This window comes from Nannospalax galili, unplaced genomic scaffold (genome assembly GCF_000622305.1).
Source record: "Nannospalax galili isolate Female #2095 unplaced genomic scaffold, S.galili_v1.0 scaffold34, whole genome shotgun sequence".
NCBI classification, from domain to species: Eukaryota; Metazoa; Chordata; class Mammalia; order Rodentia; family Spalacidae; genus Nannospalax; species Nannospalax galili.
In genome coordinates, this window is record NW_008338996.1 from 1,874,493 (window position 1) to 1,892,890 (window position 18,398).

Sequence of the window (18,398 nt, forward strand, 5' to 3'; positions counted from 1 at the left end):
TAACGGGTATCTCGGTTCTCAGTAATGAAGCTTCCTCATGCAGCAGAGGGCCAGGAACACAAAAGGTTACAAATAGCCAAAGTGCAGAGATCAAGAGTCTGCCGAATGCTGGTCCTTGGACAGGATCCCTTTATTAAATTTCTCCCACCAAAACTCAGGGACCATTGAGGAAAAGAGGGCAGAAAGATTGTAAGGGCCAGGGAGGACGTGCATGACCATAGGGAAACAGAGTCCTACAAGCTCCTGGGAACATGTTCATATGATTCTATGGCAATGGTGTCAGCATAAACAAGGCAAACAGTAACTCAGCATAGAACTGGGAAAATGAACAGCAGACCCCAATCTTCGCCAAAGGAATATAGTCAACTGATTGCTGCTAGATGAGGAACAGCTGACCCTCCTAAAACAAAGACCTCTGGATAGGCTGACTAGATTCACCAGAAGGGCAGGTAATGGGGAATGGCTGGGGGTGCCGACAACACAGCAGACAGTAGCAGGGATATCAGAGTATAAGGGTTCTAGTGGGGGGAGGGAGGCTATGGAAGGGTGCTACCTGGGAAGTAGCTGTATAAATAAATAAATAAAAATAATAATTCTTCAAAGCATTAAAAAAAAAAAAAAAAAGAACGAAACCTGTTTGATCTGGGTGTGGTGGTGCATGCCTTTAATCCCATCACTTGGGATGCAGAGGCAGGTGGATTTCTGTGAGATGGAAGCCAGCCTCCTCTGTGTAGTGAGTTGTAGGCCAGCTGGGGCTACAGGGAGGCCCTGTTTCAAAAACAAACAAACAAACAAAAAAAAACAGAACCTGTTTGAATTTGTATAGCATCTTATATGTGACACCTATTAGTAATTCACATGCTATGATTCAGGAAATGCTGACTTTGGACAGTAGAAAAAGCTGAACATTCTCTTCATTGTTTTTACCTGTGACAGGTACACTTGAGGTCAGCTTGTGTGGGGTCTGATCATACAACATTGTGATGGGCCAACTCTGTGGTCTCAGTCACAGCCTCATTTGTGTCTCACTGGAGGCATAGAAACATTTCTGATCAGTTAGGTTTCAGCACTCTCAAAATCATTTCTACAAATGATTCGTGTGCATTAAAAAGATAGAACAGCCTAAAAAACATCAGTCCAAGCTCATTTTAAAGCTGGGGAAATTGAAACTGAGTCATGGTGTGGGCCTTTCCCATCCTCACCATCACCTGATAGTAATATATCCATCTGTGGCCTAATGCAACATCAGTAGGCATATGCTTAGTATACTAGGAAGCCAGGAGCACCAAATAGCTAGAAAAGAAACATTGCAAAACCTTGAGCCAGTATGGTGGCTCATGTCTGTAATCTCAACACTTGGAAGGTATAGGCAGAAAGATCAGGAGTTCAAGGTTATTTGGGGCTACATAGTGAGTCTGAGACCAGCCTGAGCTGTGTAAAAACTTGTCTCAAAAAATCAAAACAAGAAATCTGCAAGATGAGTCAGTGGGTAAAGATGCTTGCTGCCAAGGAAGCCTCATGGAAGAACAACTTTCGTAAGTTGCCCTCTGATCTCCATGTACACACGTACATACACATAGATAAATGTAAAGAAGCAGGTCATGGTGGCACACGCCTGTAGTTTCCACACTTGGGAGGTAGAGGCAGGTGGATCTCTGTGAGTTCAAGGCCAGCCTTGTCTGACTAGTGAGTTCCAGGCCAGCTGGGGCTACAGGGAGACCCTGTCTCAAAGAGACCAAAAAAAAAAAAAAAAAAAAAAAAGTAAAAGGAAAAAAGCAAAAATTTTTAAGATGTAATCTTTTTAAAGGAAAAATTTAGTTACTGTCTTTTCAGCTGAATACTACTTTGAATTAAAGTTTTAGGAAGGGGGGTGCAAAGGTAAGGTGGAGCAGAAGTATCATAGGTTCAATGCTTAACAGTCACTAAAGGTTTCTGTTTGAGCCTTGTTTACCTATCTCATTGTTTTATGCAGCTTCCTACTCATAATGGTATCTTTGGAGAGTCCCAGAGGGAAGTTCTGTTTATATGTAGTATTTGGATACATTAAGTAATGCCACTGTGTGATGGTTTGCTGGTAGGAAGTGCTAGGCTCTGAGTTGAAAAGGGGCAATTTTATCTCTGCCTTTTCCCCCTCCAAATACAAATAAACCAACCTCTTTTGAAGTCCTAGTACAAATCCTGTCACCTCAATTCCTAGGATCTTTTAAGCTTTGAAGCTAATTGAAAGAAAGCAAAGCACCAATGACATCATGTTCAGGAACTGGGAGAGGTGCTGGACTCCTGAGCTCGTTTATCTAAGTATAACATGCAAGCTTGCTCCGGTTCAGGGCCCAGACTACCAGTAGGGATTTCTTTCTACGGTCCTGAAGTGGTGGAGGTTAAAGGGCCTGCATGCCTGTCAAGACCTGTGTTCTATTTCTGCAGCGTTTGTGTTTCACTCTTTGGGATTAGTTTATCTTTACCATTCTCAGCAACCCAGTTTCCAGCGTTTCTGCTTATATCCTGCTTTCTGTTGATGATGTTGGGCTCACCAGACTTTTGAGCTGTTTTTCTCGGTTTCCTTTGGCTCTCTTGTAGAAATTTGTTCTTTGTGCCACTGCTTTATTAATTACCCAGGTATTCACTGGACACCTTGCCTGTATCAGGCATGTGGTATGCACTGGGAAGCAACACAAGTAATTAGCCAAAGTCATGGAATTACTACACCAAGAGGGAAGACCAATATGCACTAGCTATTTATAGGGCCTGGTCTATCTCAGTGGTAATTTGCGTCTTTGTATGAGATTTTGGACTTAACTCCCAGTACCACAAAACAACAAACAAATCACATACAGAATTTTTTTTCTAAATCTTTTTTTTAATCATACAACTATTTTAGTGACTAAATTAAAAGGGACATAATTGGTGCTTCCTTGTTGGAAGCATTTTTGAACTGAGCTCTAAAGGATGAGTGTGTAGATTTTAAGTGCCAGGGCTAGGTATGGAGTGACGTGTGTTAGAGACTGAGAGACCACCCTGTTCAAGGAATCCACCAGGGTGGGTAGAAGTGGAAGGTCAGCAGGAGCCATCAGGGAGCTCAACATTTTAAATAAGGGGGTAGCATTCAGATTTTCAACTGGGTAGCTAGCTGGTTGAAATGGGCTAAGTAGAGGAGGAGAGATCAGGAGAAAGCTATTGACAGTAGTGGAGGCCAAGATGGGGCTTGGGGACCAGAGTTGTGACATAGTAATGAATATGGTAGAGAAAAATTTAAGGTAAAAATCAATAGAACTTGGTGATTGAGTCTGTGGTTTGAGTGAAGAGGAGGGATGGGGTAGATGGTTGCCATGTTTCCCACCTTAAGCATTTGGTTGAATGAGCAAGTGAAGAAATAGAGAAGCAGGGCTGTCTACTAAATTCAGTTCTGAACAGATTGTATGTGAGAAGCGTTGTTTTGTTTACTACTTAATCCCGTTTCCATCAGTAGCTAGCACACTCGAGGTTGTCAGTAGTAGTTGCTGAGTGAATGAACATGAGCGTCAGGTCGCAGGTGATGGATGAGTTATTGGTTATAATGTGTCTGGAGCACACTAAGAACCTCAGTTGCCCCTTTATTTGAGGTGAACCCCACTTCACTGCTTTTCTTGGATCAGGCTCTGTCTTGTAGATCTGCTTATGGCAGCTTATACCAGATGGAGTGCTTGGCGCTTGACTGGAGGAATGCTGCTCTTGAATCTGGCTTTCAGCAGGAGTTCCTTCCACTTTCAGCCTGGGAAATGGAGCTCGTTCTCTGGTCTATTTTTCACACCAAGGACCAAAAATTCTTGACTATGTTATTAGTGTCGGAGAGTTATCCTGGCAGATGTTCCTAATGTCACAGAATTTTGTTTTGTTTCATATTCTGTTTATCTGGAGATGCTCTCTCTCTCTGACCCAGGTTGTCCTTGAACTCATGGTTCTCCTGACTCAGCCTCCTGAGTGCTGGGATTACAGGTATGAACTGCCACACTTGGCTTCACAATTTTTTTAAAAAATAAAAGATTATAAAAGAATTAAATTATGCTGGGCATGGTGGCGAACACCTTTGATCCCAGCACTCTGGAGGCAGAGGCAGGGATCTCTGTGAGTTCAAGGCCAGCCTGGTCTACATAGTGAGCTCCAGGACAGCTGGGGCTACAGGGAGACCCTGTCTCTCAAGAGGCAGAAGTAGATGGATCTCTATGAGTTCAAGGCCAGCCTTGTCTACATAGCAAGTTCTAGGCGAGCTAGGGCTACTCGGAGACCCTATCTCAAAAAGACTGAAAAAAAAAAATGCTCATGATAGAAGAAAATTAAGAGAGGCCTTGCCTTTGTATTCTCAGGATCAGGAATCCTCACTTCTGTTTCTTTAGGGAAGAAAAAGACTTTTCTGGTTCCAGTTGATTAAAAAGTACAGTGAGTTGTTTTCCCTGATATCCCGTTCAGTATGTTGTGTGCTGACTTGCCCTTATGTTCTGCCATCGTAGGCTGTGCTTTCTCTGTTCTAAAGGGCAAACTGTGGTGACTCATCTCTTATTCTCAGGATCAGGAATCCTCACTTCTGTTTCTTTAGGGAAGAAAAAGACTTTTCTGGTTCCAGTTGATTAAAAAGTACAGTGAGTTGTTTTCCCTGATATCCCGTTCAGTATGTTGTGTGCTGACTTGCCCTTATGTTCTGCCATCGTAGGCTGTGCTTTCTCTGTTCTAAAGGGCAAACTGTGGTGACTCATCTCTTCTCAGGGACCCAGTCATCACTCAGCATGTCTGACACCAAAACACATGTGGTACATTGAATTTCACTTGTTTTGGAGTTGTGCACTTCAACTGAAGATTCGTTTTGCTGTCATAGGGACTAGCAGAGTGTTGAGTAGAATAGGTTCTGGAGTCGGGTTTAGGCTAAATGATCTGCATCACATGTGCTCTATGACTTTGCCAAGACATTTTCCTCTTGGCCCCAAAACTACTGTAATTGAGAAGTATCTTCTTTTCCCCCATTGTGGAATTGGAATTCTGTGTTAATTATGAAGTGCTGTGTCTGCCTGGCATGTGGTAAGTGCTAGATAAAACAGAAAATGCCCTCTCCCTTAAAGTCTGAACCCAGTTCTGTCTTTTAGAGCTTATGCCAGGCCTCTCTGTACATCCTCTGCTGGTAGGCAGTGCCGCTGTGTGGTTTCCCTGTCCTGTCATTCTTTTTCCCCTCCTCTACCTTGTATCCTTTGGCTGTCCTTACTTGTCCTGGTTACCAGGCCCTCCCCGTTCTTGTTGGCTTCTTAGTCTGGTGGTATACGTGTTAACACCTCAACTAACTTCCCCAACCCCAGCAGCCTAACCAGACTGCTGTAGAGCAGCGCTGTGTACCCTAAATTCATAGCTCTTTTCCTAGTAGCTCCAAGAAAACATTGACTTTCTTGTCAGTCTCGTGCTTCAACAGAAATTTTTTTAAGTTTTTATTTTTTTGGTCTTTTTTTTTTTTTTTTAATTGTCTTTTTGAAGCAGGGCCTCCTTGTAGTCCCAGCTGTCCTGGAACTCAGTATATAGACCAGGCTGGCCTTGAACTCACAGAGATCAGCCTGCCTCTGCCTCCCAAGTGCTGGGACTATAGGCGTGCGCCACCACACCTGACTTTTTTTGGTCTTTTTAAGACTTTTCTCTATAGCCTCAGCTGGCCTGGAACTTGCTATGTAGACTAGGCTAGCCTCAATCTCACAGAGATCCACCTCCTCTGCCTCCAGTGTGCTGAGACTAAAGGTGAGCGCCATCACATCTGGCCTCAACAAAAACTAATTTTGTCACTGTTTTTCTTGCTCATTGGTTGGGTTGTCTTTCCTGTTTTGTGTTCTCATTGTTAATGCTTGGAAACTACCACCCTGTAAAGTTGTGAGTGCCCTCCCAGTTTAGCCAGTTTTTTCCCCTAATATCTTCTTATGACTGTTGTCAATAACTTTCTAAGTCATATTGGAAACTTTTAGTATTTTCAACCTCTGCTATTTTTAGTGAGAAACTCATTTGTTTGCTGCCTGAGGGACAGAGAAAAACTTTTTGTTACTTGATTTTAGATTTGTCCCACATTTCACGATGTTCCAGTAGTCTACGGTTTGATAAATCCAATGTTTTTCAGTAGTAGGAACTGATTCTTATAGTCTGTTTTTAGCTGGTAACTGACGAGACTGGGAATCCTTTGCCAAAATCAAAGTATTTACCCTGCCTGGGCTTAGTTTTTATGTCTTCTTTAATCCCAGCACTCGGGAGGCAGAGGCAGGCAGATCTTTGTGAGTTCGAGGCCAACTTGGTCTACATAGTGAGTTCCAGGACAGCTGGGGCTACAGGGGAGACCCTGTCTCAAAAAGAAAAGAAAAGAAAAAAAAATGAGAATGCAAATCAGCAAATAAATACTGCTATTTCTTTAATTTTACTGGGTTTTTTTATTTTTATTTTATGTGTATGCGTGTATTGCCTGCATGTAGGTAAGTGTATCCATGTCGTGCAGTGCCCACAGAGGTCAGAAGAGGCTGTCAGATCCCCTGGAACTGGAGTTATGGACAGTTGTTAGCTGCCATGTGGGTGCTAAGATTCAAACCCAGGTCTTCTGCAAGAACAACCAGTGTTCTTAACCACTGAGCCATCTCTCCGGTCCCTGTTTTTTTTAAAACAGGATCTCATTATATATCCATGGCTGGCCTGGAACTCCCTGTGTAGACCAGGCTGGCCTGCTGGCCTTGAACTCACGGAGATCCACCTGCTTCTGCCTCCCGAATGCTGGGATTAAAGGTGTGCACCACCATGCCTGGCCTTAAAAACGTTTTTTTAAATTGTTTATTATTTTCATTTTTTGTGTGTGAGTGTATTGCCTACATGTACGTAAGTGCACCTGTGTTATGCAGTGCCCCAGGAGGTCAGAAGAGGGCATCTGAATCCACTGGAACTGAAGTTACAGACTATTGTTAGCCACCATGTGAGTGCTGGCAATCAAATTCAGGTCCTTTGCAAGAGTAGCCAGTTCTCTTAACCACTGAGCCATCTCTCCAGCCCCTTAAATTTTTTTAAAATGTGAATATTACACTAATCTATAAAACCCTTTCTGTCCTGAATGGATATTTTGAGTTTTTATAAACCATCATCAAACTCCGCCTCGCCTCTGCAAACCAGTCAGATGGAAAGGTTTCCTCTTCCCACTTTTTATAGGTGGGCTGATCTTTCTTCTCCTGTATTCCTTTTTATCAGAGATGTTCACTTAACTCTAAACTTGCTTAAAAATCTTAAATGTCCCCAGAAAAGTTTGGTGGTTTTAAGTGTCTCTAGAAAAGATGCAAAACAAAAGCAAAGTTGACCTTCTGCTTCATGATCCCTAACTCTCATCCTTATAGGGTCATCAAGACACCTGAGATAGCAAACTTGGCCTTGCTGGGCTTTGGAGATGTCTTTGCCCTGCTGTTTGACAACCGCTACTTGTACATCATGGACTTGCGGACAGAGAGCCTGATAAGCCGCTGGCCTCTGCCAGAGTACAGGAAATCAAAGCGAGGTTCCAGCTTCCTGGCAGGCGAAGCATCCTGGCTGAATGGACTGGATGGGCACAATGATACGGGCTTGGTCTTTGCCACCAGCATGCCTGACCACAGTATTCACCTGGTTTTGTGGAAAGAGCACGGCTGACACCAAGAACCACCACCACTGACTGACTTTGGGTGCCGGGGCTGCGGGTTTTGGGTGCAACCTTTGTGGCAGCCGACTGCATGAACCAAAGTTCTCACCTAATGGTATCATCAAGCAGTGCACAATCATTTATCTATGTTTGCCAGGGGCCAGGGCTGGGGCGGGGAGGGCTTGTTTATTGACACACCGCAGCATGCTAATGGGGAACACCATTGACTTCATTTGTACTTAGTTCTGTTGGTCAGTATAAGAGGATGCAGTTTCGGATTTTATCTTTTTGAGTGGAAAATGATTTTAAGTAAAGAGAGTTAAATGATTCATTAATCTGCTAATTGATTGCCTATAAAGTCACACGGAGTCTGTTATTAAAGCTTTTTATGATAGCCTTCTTTTTGGTTTGAGGTGGAAGCAAAGGTGCTATGATGTTGTTACAACATCTTCTCTCACGAGTGTAGATTTTACCACAGCCAGTGTTATAAAGACCTCCAGGTCCTATAACATTCAGTAACTACCAAGCACCAGTTCTACAGACAGTTTTCTGGTGCAAATCTGATTCTATCAATTGATTATTCACACCTCATTATAAACCATGGGTCTTGGTAGAGTGAGGTTGGCTGTGGTTAGGATGAGAGGGTTTTCTATAATTTTAGTTTTCATGTGGAGAAAGCTGATTCCCACCTGGGTGCTGGCACAGAGATGACCTGGAAGATAGAGCCCTGAGCTGGAATAATGGTAACTGAGCATTCCCGAGGACTTGAAACCTTGGTCATATGATTTCTCTGGGTCCCATTTTCCACAGGTGATCAGCCAGGTGTTTGAACTGCAATTCCTTGCAGTCCTGTATCCATACAGGTGTCCGGAAGATGGTAGTACACTTTTGTCTTGTCGCTGATTCGTTGTTTCTTCAGGTTGGGGGTAATGCAAAGTTATCTGTACAGAAACCAATTATATGAAAAGAACTAAGGAAAAGGGAATGTAGAAAATATACTAGATTTCACTTCAGAAGCCTAAGTAATTGGTGGAGGGGCTGCTGATTGGCAGCAGGGTTCTGCAGCAGGCCAGGTGCTACCCAGGAAGCTATGATAATGAGTCTGACCTACCTTCCTTCTTGGCCTCTGGCTTCCATCTGTGACCTCAGGCCAGTTAAGGTTCCCTCCCTAAATCCTCATATTCTTTATCTTTATATATTGAGTATTTATCTTAATATTGAAGCTTGTTGTCAGTTTGAGTTCACAAACTCTTATGGCTAAGAGAACTAACTATCCAGGTAATGAATAGAGTTTTCCATAGAGCTATGTGACCCTGGGAACAGCACATGGCAAAACGTTACCACCACTTAGCCCTAGCCCTTTCATCCTTAGCAAAAACTAGCCCAGTGTTGATAGGTCTGACTTTCTCAGGAGGAGCTAGAAATCTTGATTTTTATTTACAATCCCGATTGTCAAAATGTTGGCAACTGATGGGAAATAGTTTAATGTCTATGGACTGCTACTTTGTGTCCTGTCCTCACATTCCAAGTTAGTTATGTGGTTCAGCATTGAAAGCATTTAGCATAATTCTTGCAGGTGTTGGGGAGAAAGTAGTGGGAGCAGCAGGATCTGTTTCCCTTGTAGAAGGGGAGTAAGAGGTGCAGATTTCCTCTACAGACCCAACAGGAAAGTAGTTTGAAGATGAGCACAATTGGAACGTCATTCCTCTGACTAGGAATATGGGCTGTTGTTCCTCAAACATGAAGCATATCATTTGACAGATGGGGCAGAGGATTGCTGGCAGAGACAAGAACTGTGCAAACCCCAAAGTGGGCACCCTGCTGTCCTATAGTCCACATTAGCACAGTGGGATGGTAGACCTCAGAATCTGTGAAGTTAATAGAGAATCAGAGGTTGGTTTCAGGAATAGGTTTAATTAATCATGTTGAGAGGCTAGAGAGATGGCTCAGCAGTTAAGAGCACAGGACCCAGGTTTGAATCCCACCACCCACGTGGCAGTTTACAGCTCTCCGTTCTCTAGTTCCAGGGGATCCAACATCCTCTTCTGACCTTGCAGTGCAGGACACAGGTGCACTTACACACATGCAGGCAATACAGTCATATACACACACACACACACATACACAAAGAATCATATTGAGACTGCACAGGATGAGGTGAAGACGTCTTCCTCATTCTCAGTTTGGTTTTAATCTGTTTCCGATTGGGTTCTATGCATGAGTTCTGTTTTGTGCCCTTAGAAATGGAACCAGAATTGCAGTTGGAATCTTTTGCAGGGGCCGCTGGAGACTTCAGTGATGGAGGTAACGGACTTATTTTCAGCCAGCCTAATCTCCCATGTCACCTACAGGCATGTCCAATTGCTTCAGAGTCTAACATTCTTGGAAAAGCTTTATTAAAAGCAACCAACTTGAAACTCGGCTGTCCCTTTTCGGTTTTCAGTAGTGAGAACAGAAGTCATGGGTTAGTGCAGCGGGTTCTGAAAGCAGCAATTCTGAGGCAGCAGTTAGAGCCCTCGCCTTGAGTCCGTATCACACATGCTTTTATTTTACATTAACATTTTGTGTAATTGCCTCATAGATGGTGGATATATTCATAGAACTGCCAGCTTCTGTAAGAATTAGAAAGCTGACTCATCATTTTTATAAAATAAAGTCAAGGGGAGGAACAGGCAGGGCAAACTAAAGCTGTAGGTCCCTAGGTTGCTTTCATTCAGTTGGGGACTGTCTTGTGCACATGCTGACTTCAGCTTTCTTAGCTCAGGAGCAAAGAAATTGCCTTTGCCTCCTTTGTAAATATTCTCATTTTGGAAAAGTTCTAGTTTATGAGCAGATAGACACCATCCTTTTTCTGAGAATTGGATTTCTTGGGTGATGGCAGAAGAAAAGCCCAGCTCATAAAGGGACAACTTGAGGCTCCAGTGGGAGGACAGGAGAGCTGAGAGGATGTGGGCTTGTAGTAGACTCTTCCCACTCCCTGAAAGGTACTTTCCTCCAGCTCTATTATTTGAAGTAGTAGACGTTATCAAACCTGGCCCTAACCTGACCCTTTAGACTTAAACCAGAGAAATAGGAAGAAATCCTCCAAGGCCTCAACTTTGAGAAAATTCTCCACGAACATACATGCATTTGAATAGTTTTTCAAATCTTTTGGAATGTGGAATGTTTGCTGAAATTTAAAGCTAAGGTTTGGACTTCATTTTTCATAGTTTAAAAATTAGTCCATTCTGGCCATTAAGAATACCCAGTAAAGCTGGAATGAGGTTTGTATAATCATGCTAGTGTTTGCTAACTGGAATGCATTTATAAAACAGTGAGAAAAGAACATAGGGGCCAGCAAGATGTCTCAGTGTGCGATGGTGCTTGTTGCTCAAGCCTGGAGCCCTGAGTTCAAGCCCCAGAACCCACATAACGCTGAGAGGACAGAACTGATGCCACAGTTGTCCTCTGACCTAAGCACATGCACTGTGGCATGGGTGTCCACACACCCAATAATAAAACAAATGAAAGGAAGTAGGAAATGGTGCTGTTACAGACGTTTAGAAATGTTATCATTTGGATTAGGCATGTTGAGCTAACAGAAACAGCTAAGGATGATGGAACTTTCGTCAAACCCAGTCAGCTCCTTGAAGTTGTGATTGTCATGGTTTCTTGGGAGCCTATACGCTGATTCAGCGCTTTCTGTGCCTCTTCCCCTGGGCTTTGGTGGATGCACCAATTGCCTTTCTATGTGGAAAAGCCAGTAGGACCAGTGGCTACTCACAGGTGCAGCCTGGGATGTGGCACACCGACAGCTTTTCCGTTAAGGACATGGTAGAGATAGTGGGGCAGCCTGCTTGATGGCTGCCTGAATATGCTGGTGCTTTTACCCAAATGATTAAGACAGAAAAAGGCACATGAGAACTGTGCCTTCCCAGCAAATTGCCTATTGGCCATCTTTCCTGGTGACTGAACAGAGGTTCCCTGTGACTAATCTGGGAGAGTGAAATCTTCAGAAAAAGTCCCCCAGTGAATTGCTGGACCATGTCTGCCCCTTCCCATCAGCCCCATCTGGCTGAATGAGCACCCTCAGTGCAAAGAGGTGTTTGGCTGTCCAGTCATTTCAGTCGTTTTAGTGTCTTAGACTTCTCCAGAGTGGCTTAAGTTGGTTCTAGTTAGTCCTCTAGTTAGTCCTGACCAGCGTGAGCCCACGTAGTTAGTGCAGTCTGCAGAATCCAGCTGCTGCTGCTCTTCATGAACAAACCCAACTGAAAGGATTTTTACATACACAAACCTGGCAGTGTCCTGCTCCTAATGAACAGAGATTTCACAGGCTTAGCCTCAGTGCCCTTGATGGAAACACTCAGGTTTCTCCGAAACCCAACATCAGTGGTAATGGGTATACAATTCATCAGCCTATGACTCAGCAGTTTGATGTGATCTGAGAGAAGGTGAAGTTTCCATTTGAACTGTGTAGGGCGGGGGAAGAAGGGGTTACTTAAGCATAAAGTAAAATGATTGTGGAACTATAACATGAAAGATGTCTTCATACATCAGACACATTTGCCCATGACTGAGTGTGCTAACTCTAAGTCATGTGTATGTGAAAGCAGGTTCCCTCGATCAGGCAACATTGAGTTAAGTCCAAGAATTGTTTGTACTTAAAGATAATAAAACTGCATTTCCTTTAAAATATATTGTGTAGCTAGACTTCTTCCCTGTATTCTCAGTTCAGGGTCATTTCGAAAGTGAGAGTCTGAGGAAATGGTTTAGTGAGTAAGAGTTCTTGCTGCACAAGCATGAGGACCTGAATTGGAATCCCCAGCATCTGTCTCTGTGTGTAAAGTCAGCTTGGCCTGGCTGTGCACACACCCTTGACCACAGTGCTATTGTGGGCAGCAACTGGAGGATCACTGGGGCCTACTGACTGCTAGCCTAGCTCTAGGTTCAATGAGACACTGTGTCTGTCTCAAGGGACTAAGACAGAGAGTGATAGAGCAGGACACCCAACATGTGCAAATAGTCATGCACACCCTCGCAGATGTGCACAGACACACCTGGAGCAAGCTCAGTGGTAGAGCACCTGCACACGTGAGTGTGAGCTTGGGTGTAATTCTGGCACAGTAAAGAAAAAAAAAAGGAAATGTGTATGTGTTTAGAATGTGTTTTTAGAAACAGGGCTGCCCTTTCTGTCGTCTAAAGTGACTCTCTTGTGGTCTCATGTTCTAGACTAAGCTCAACAATTATCATAGTTCCTGAAGGAAACCCAATGAATTTAAGATGCATAGGAAGACTGCTGGCTACTTTCATGAGACATGCAAATGGAAAGGAAAGCCCCATTCTGCGGTTGGAGGCCTGGGGTGGTTCTTTCTCAGAGGGTTTATTACTCTAAATTTTAGTTTGTAGAGCCCCTTGATAGTTGCTTAGCACGGTTCTGTGCCTTTGTTCTCCCCAAGCACTAGTTCAGGGCAGACCAGGTTTATGTTTTATGAATGAGAAAGCCGAAGTTTGTGGAGTAATCCTGCTCAGAGGAGCAGAGAATGGTGAGGCTGGAGGCCTGCTTTTCAGCCCCCACAGGCCTGATTTTTCCTAGTCTCCTTGCTTCCCTTGGTGCTCTCCTTGAGGCTCCCCCCGGGTAACTGGCCTTCGCTTCCTCAGTGTACGTTCCAGAGCGACCCGCTGTGTTTGCAGGGGTCTCGACCCCCACTATGCCTCTCAGCCTGTGACTCCTGTTACTAACAGGATTCCTAGCTTAGCATGGGTCCCAGTTCTGTTTCCCAGCAGACAGCGTTCTGCCCTTTGTACTTTGGATCCAATGTCTTGTCATGGAAAGTACCAGTGCTTTTTACCAGTCCTGAAATCAGGCTTCCCACCACCTTTAAAGCCTCTGTGACCACCACTCCCCACTCAGCCCAATCAAACATTTTCTCAGTTCACTTGGCAATAAATCACGGATACCATTTGCAGTTGACAAGCTATTAACTTTCAACTTTGATCTTTAAATAAAATTCAGATGAATACTTTGTCTTCCCCAGCAACATATCAGCATGAAAGTAGAACTCTACAATGCTCAGTAGACTCCTGATAGTTTAATAAATTCCATAGTTTATTTTGAGGGCTATGGGAACATGAGAGCATTGAAAATTAGGAATAAAAATGTCATAAATAAAAGGCCTGTTCCACACAGTCCTCATCTCACTTGTTCTGCCCGATCCTATAAACATCAGAAGTGCACTTGGTCCATTTGGGCAGAGTGTTTGATGATCACAATGTGATTAGACATGAACGGTCCTTGCCAGTGGGGTGTTCTGGCCTTTGCATCTTAACCACATGTTCTGTTCTCTTTGTGGTGAAGATAAGCTAATAAAAATATATGAGAAGAATTACCTAGCGCTCCATCACTTTGATTATTAATGTTCCTCCTAATTTGTACACACAAGTGTTGATTCATATGATACAAATCATTATTTTTAGTGTGCTGTCAGAAATGTGCTTTGAGTTATTAGTTTGCAATAGTCCCTTATTACTGCAATTTGCTAAACCATTCTTTTTTGTATGGATAATTATGTAGTTTCCAGTTTTGCTTTTTACATAATGCTACAGAGAACTCGCTATATAGACCAGCTGGCCTTGATTTCACAGAGATCTGCCTGCCTCTGCCTCCCTCAGACTTAGTAGTAGGTGCCTTTACCTGCTGAGCCATCTCACTGGCCCTTTCTGTTTCTTAGAACAAGTTCTCAGAAAGAGAAGCTTTATTGATTAAAAATAAAGAAACTTTCAAATTGTTTTAAACTTTCAGGCATGCATGAAAACAGAAGTTTAGTCATTTTTGTTTTGGGACAGGATCTGGCTATATGGTCCAGGCTGGCCTCAAAATCCCCATCCTCCTGCCTCAGCCTCCCAGATGCTGAGATTACAGGCATGTGCCACCATGCCTGGTCACAGTTGGATCTAACACAAAGTAAATGCTTCATGCACTGCCCAAATGAAGAAGGGACATTTCTCATGTTCTGAAAATCTTGTGTCTAGGAAGAAATGTGTACCTTTTGTTTTACCTTTCCCATGTGACCTTCCAAGGGAGCCAAATTGATTGGTGTCACTGAGCTGCATGAGTGTGTGGTTTGCACCACATCATCAGTTCCCAGGGGTTTTATTTTTTTAATTTTTTAATTTTATTTAATTAATTAATTAATTTATTTATTTTTGGTCTTTTTGAGACAGGGTCTCCCTGTAGCCCCAGCTGTCCTGGAACTCACTATGCAGACCAGGCTGGCCTTGAACTCACAAAGATCCACCTGCCTCTGCCTCCCAAGTGCTGGGATTAAAGGTGTGTGCCACCATGCCCAGCTATTTTATTATTTTTATTTTATGTGTTTGAGTACATTGCCTGCATGCATGACCCATGCTGTGCAATGTCTGTGGAGGTCAGAAGAGGGCATTTGATCCCCTGGAACTGGAATTACAGATGGTTGTTAGCCACCATGTGGATGCTGGGAACCGAAGCTGGGTCCTCTGCAAGAGCAACCAGTGCTCTTAATGGCAAGGCCATATCTCCAGCTAACTGATGTCCTTTAGAGAAGCAGCAAGCACCCTTAACCACCAAGCCATCTCTCCAGCTCATAATCCAAGCCTTTTAGGTTTACTCCTTGAGGCAGGGTTAGGGAGAGACTGCTATGCAGAAGCTATCTCAGGCTTCTGTAATTCCGAGAGATTTGCCATCCAAGTTTCCGGATAGCAAGCATTCCCGAGTCTGTTAGTTCAGCAGCCTTAGCCATGGAAACCTGCTCTTGAGCTACTGCTCATTCAAGCTTCAAGGCACAAGTCTTGAGCTCTGGAGATATGAAACAAACAACCCCCACTCCCCCTCCACACACACATTTATGATGTCTGCATAGAGGAAATGGAGAGGCACAAGTGGTTAATGGAGGGCTGTTTTGTTATTGCTGCTGTTTCGCTTTTCCTCCCCCAATGGACTGTGCCTAGAGAGTAAGAGCCCTGCCTTATTTCAGGTACTTATGCTTGGTGGTTCTGGAGGTGAGGGATGGAAAGGGGGGGAGGGAAGGTGATGCTTAGGCTAGTCCATATTGGCTTCCTCTACTCCACTTTTGAAAGCTTGAGTCCCTGCCAATGCATAGGCACCACCTGGAAGCTTGTTAGAAATGTACGTTATTGGAGCTGGAGAGATGGCTCAGCGGTTAAGAACACTGACTGTTCTTGCAGAAGACCCAGGTTTGAATCCCAGCACCCATATGGCAGCTAACAACTGTCCGTAATTCCAGTTCCAGGAGATCCGACAGCCTCTTCTGACCTCCGCGGGCATTGTGTGATACGGGTGCTTACCTACATGCAGGCAATACATGCATACATGTAAAACAAAAATAATAAAAAAAGAAAGAAAAGAAATGCACGTTACTGCTAAGCCAAATGACTCAAACTTTGGGGCTGAAGCTCCAGGCAATTATGATCCCTCTTAATTAAGGGGAGTTTCTGCTATTATCTAGCCTGTTCTGCCACCTGGTGGCGTTTGGGGGAGTAGCATCTGCTAATCGATTGAGGTCCTGTTGCTGTTGAGGACATCCTTCATAATCACGGACTGTCTTGCATTAAGGTTGCAGCCACTCTGGATATGTCTGCACTTACTTGTTCCCATCTTATTTCCAGTTGCCTCAGGGCACGTCATGTCAAGACATCACTGGGCAATCTAAGTAAACTTGGCCTTGCAGTTTTCAAAATGCTTTTTGTGTAGGAATTGTGTCAGACACTGGACTAAGACTCGCCTATTAAGTAAGGATACTAATGAATAATCACACGGGGGAGTGCAAAAACATTAGGTGGGAAAGTCAGGATTAAAGCAGTACATACAGCGTGATTCAGATTAAACATGTTATGCACAAGGATAGGATGGAATAAAGCAAAGGAATGATAGTGTTCTGTCTTGCAGATGATAGGCAAATATTTTCTATGTGGCTTTTTTCTGCAATGTGTATAACATAGTTAAGAATAAGCAATTTGTTTCTAAGCAGAAAGTGCTACTCAGATGTAAGACTTCAAATCTTGGTCTGCAATACTGTAGTGCCCACCTGCAGCTAAGAGTGATAATCCACTATTGTTCTAAAATGATGGCTAAATTTGTTTTCTCCCCCTACCTAGAAGCCTTTGAGAGGGAACTGACACTGATTCTAACCTCTCCAACAGCTATCAAAGTGCCTGAAAATAAATCCCGAGTCCATCACTCTTGAGTCCAGCCTTGGCAGACAAAAGAAAAAACGAGGAGGAACCAAATAGAGGGAAGATTTTGGATGCTTTCATCAAGAAATTCCAATGGGCTCTGAGACGAATATTTGGAAGGTGCCCTGTTCTGACTTTTTTCTGTTTCTAGTTTCCTGTCTAGAACTTATAATGCCTTTACTTCTCCTTCACATCTTCTATTCACCAGTCAAGGACTTTCTTTTCTCCCTACAGATAAGAGTTATGCAACTTGGGAGTCTTTTAAATAGACCCACTGAAGGGGTACCCCAATTGCCTCATCATGCATCCCTGTTCAGCATGGAAGAAGCCAGAGCCATCTGCGTCCCGATTCCCTATCGGAAATTTGGGTAACCTCTTCAGAAGATGATGTGATAAGAATAGAAGGTAGGAATTGGCTAGGCAGGGTAAAAAGACCCCAAAGAAAAGTAGCCAGTTTCTTGGCTAAAAGTCAAAATGTCTTTGGGCCTCTTAGCAACATACTGTATTCCAAAGGCCAAAAATGTCAAAAGTATTTGGGAGCTTTTATCTAATCCTCAAAAGATTGTAGAGTTGCTCTTTAGAGGGGGGAATGTTAGAGTAGCAAAAAGCCCCATTAAAAAAAAAGTAGATGAAGTTATCAGAAAAAAGTGATGGGGAGATATGGGAGGAGTTGGAGGGGAGGGAGTGGGCATGGATTTGATCAAAACACCTTTTATGCATGCTTTAAATTCTCAATTATTTTTAAAAAAGAATGGCACACATATACATATATGCTAAATTTACTGCCAGTGCTCTTTGGAAGAAAGTGACAAGAAAGGTATGTTTTGAGGGTTGAGGGGAGGTAATTATTTACCTTTTGGGACTACAGGGAGACCCTGACTCAAAAAGACAAAAAAAAAAAAAAAAAAAAAACATACACATAAAGGAAATTTTAAAATATTTTTAATGGTCTGAACTCAGGGATTAGAAAATACTGTATAAATGAAACCTAAACCAGGACACAAATAAGATTGGAGGGGAAATGATCAATGCTGGAGGCAGGCATAGAAGGTCAAGCATACAAGTAATAGGAGTTCCTCAACAAGAAACCCAAGCAAGGAAGGCTGATATATGTTTAACACACACACACACACACACACACACACACACACACGATTGAAATACCATTTCAAGTACACCATGAGGCTGTAGACCCAGAGTGACCAGCAGCACATTCTATTAAGCTTACTTGTATTGATTACCTCTATCATTGCTGTGACAAAATGCCTGACAGACAAAACTCAAGGAAGGAAGGGTTTATTTTAGCTCACAGTTCGGGGGTACAGCCCATCATGACCTGGAAGTCACCACAGCAGGAGCATGAGGTAGTTGGCCATATTATATCCATAGTCAGGAAGCAGAGAGAGATGAATTCTGGTGTTCAACTCATTCCCCTCCCTTCTCCCCGCCACCTTTTTGTTTTTGTCTTTTTGAGACAGGGTCTCCTTATAGCCCCAGCTGTCTTGGAACTCACTATGTAGACCAGGCTGGCTTCGAACTCACAAAGATCTGC

General features: G+C 43.4%; 1 protein-coding gene across 2 annotated transcripts in view; it reads left to right on the forward strand.

Annotated features, from left to right (window-relative positions):
• Fbxw2 (F-box and WD repeat domain containing 2) overlaps nt 1-8,033 on the forward strand; it is a 41,399-nt gene extending 33,366 nt beyond the window's left edge. The window contains exon 8 of one of the 2 annotated variants that reach the window (XM_008833469.2): nt 7,362-8,028. In XM_008833469.2, the coding sequence (XP_008831691.1) occupies nt 7,362-7,650 (289 nt within the window). In that variant the 3' untranslated portion in view covers nt 7,651-8,028. Of the gene's footprint in view, nt 1-7,361 lie in introns of both variants that reach the window. The other variant, XM_029563709.1, reaches the window with a different exon arrangement.
• The last annotated feature ends 10,365 nt before the right edge of the window (nt 8,034-18,398 follow it).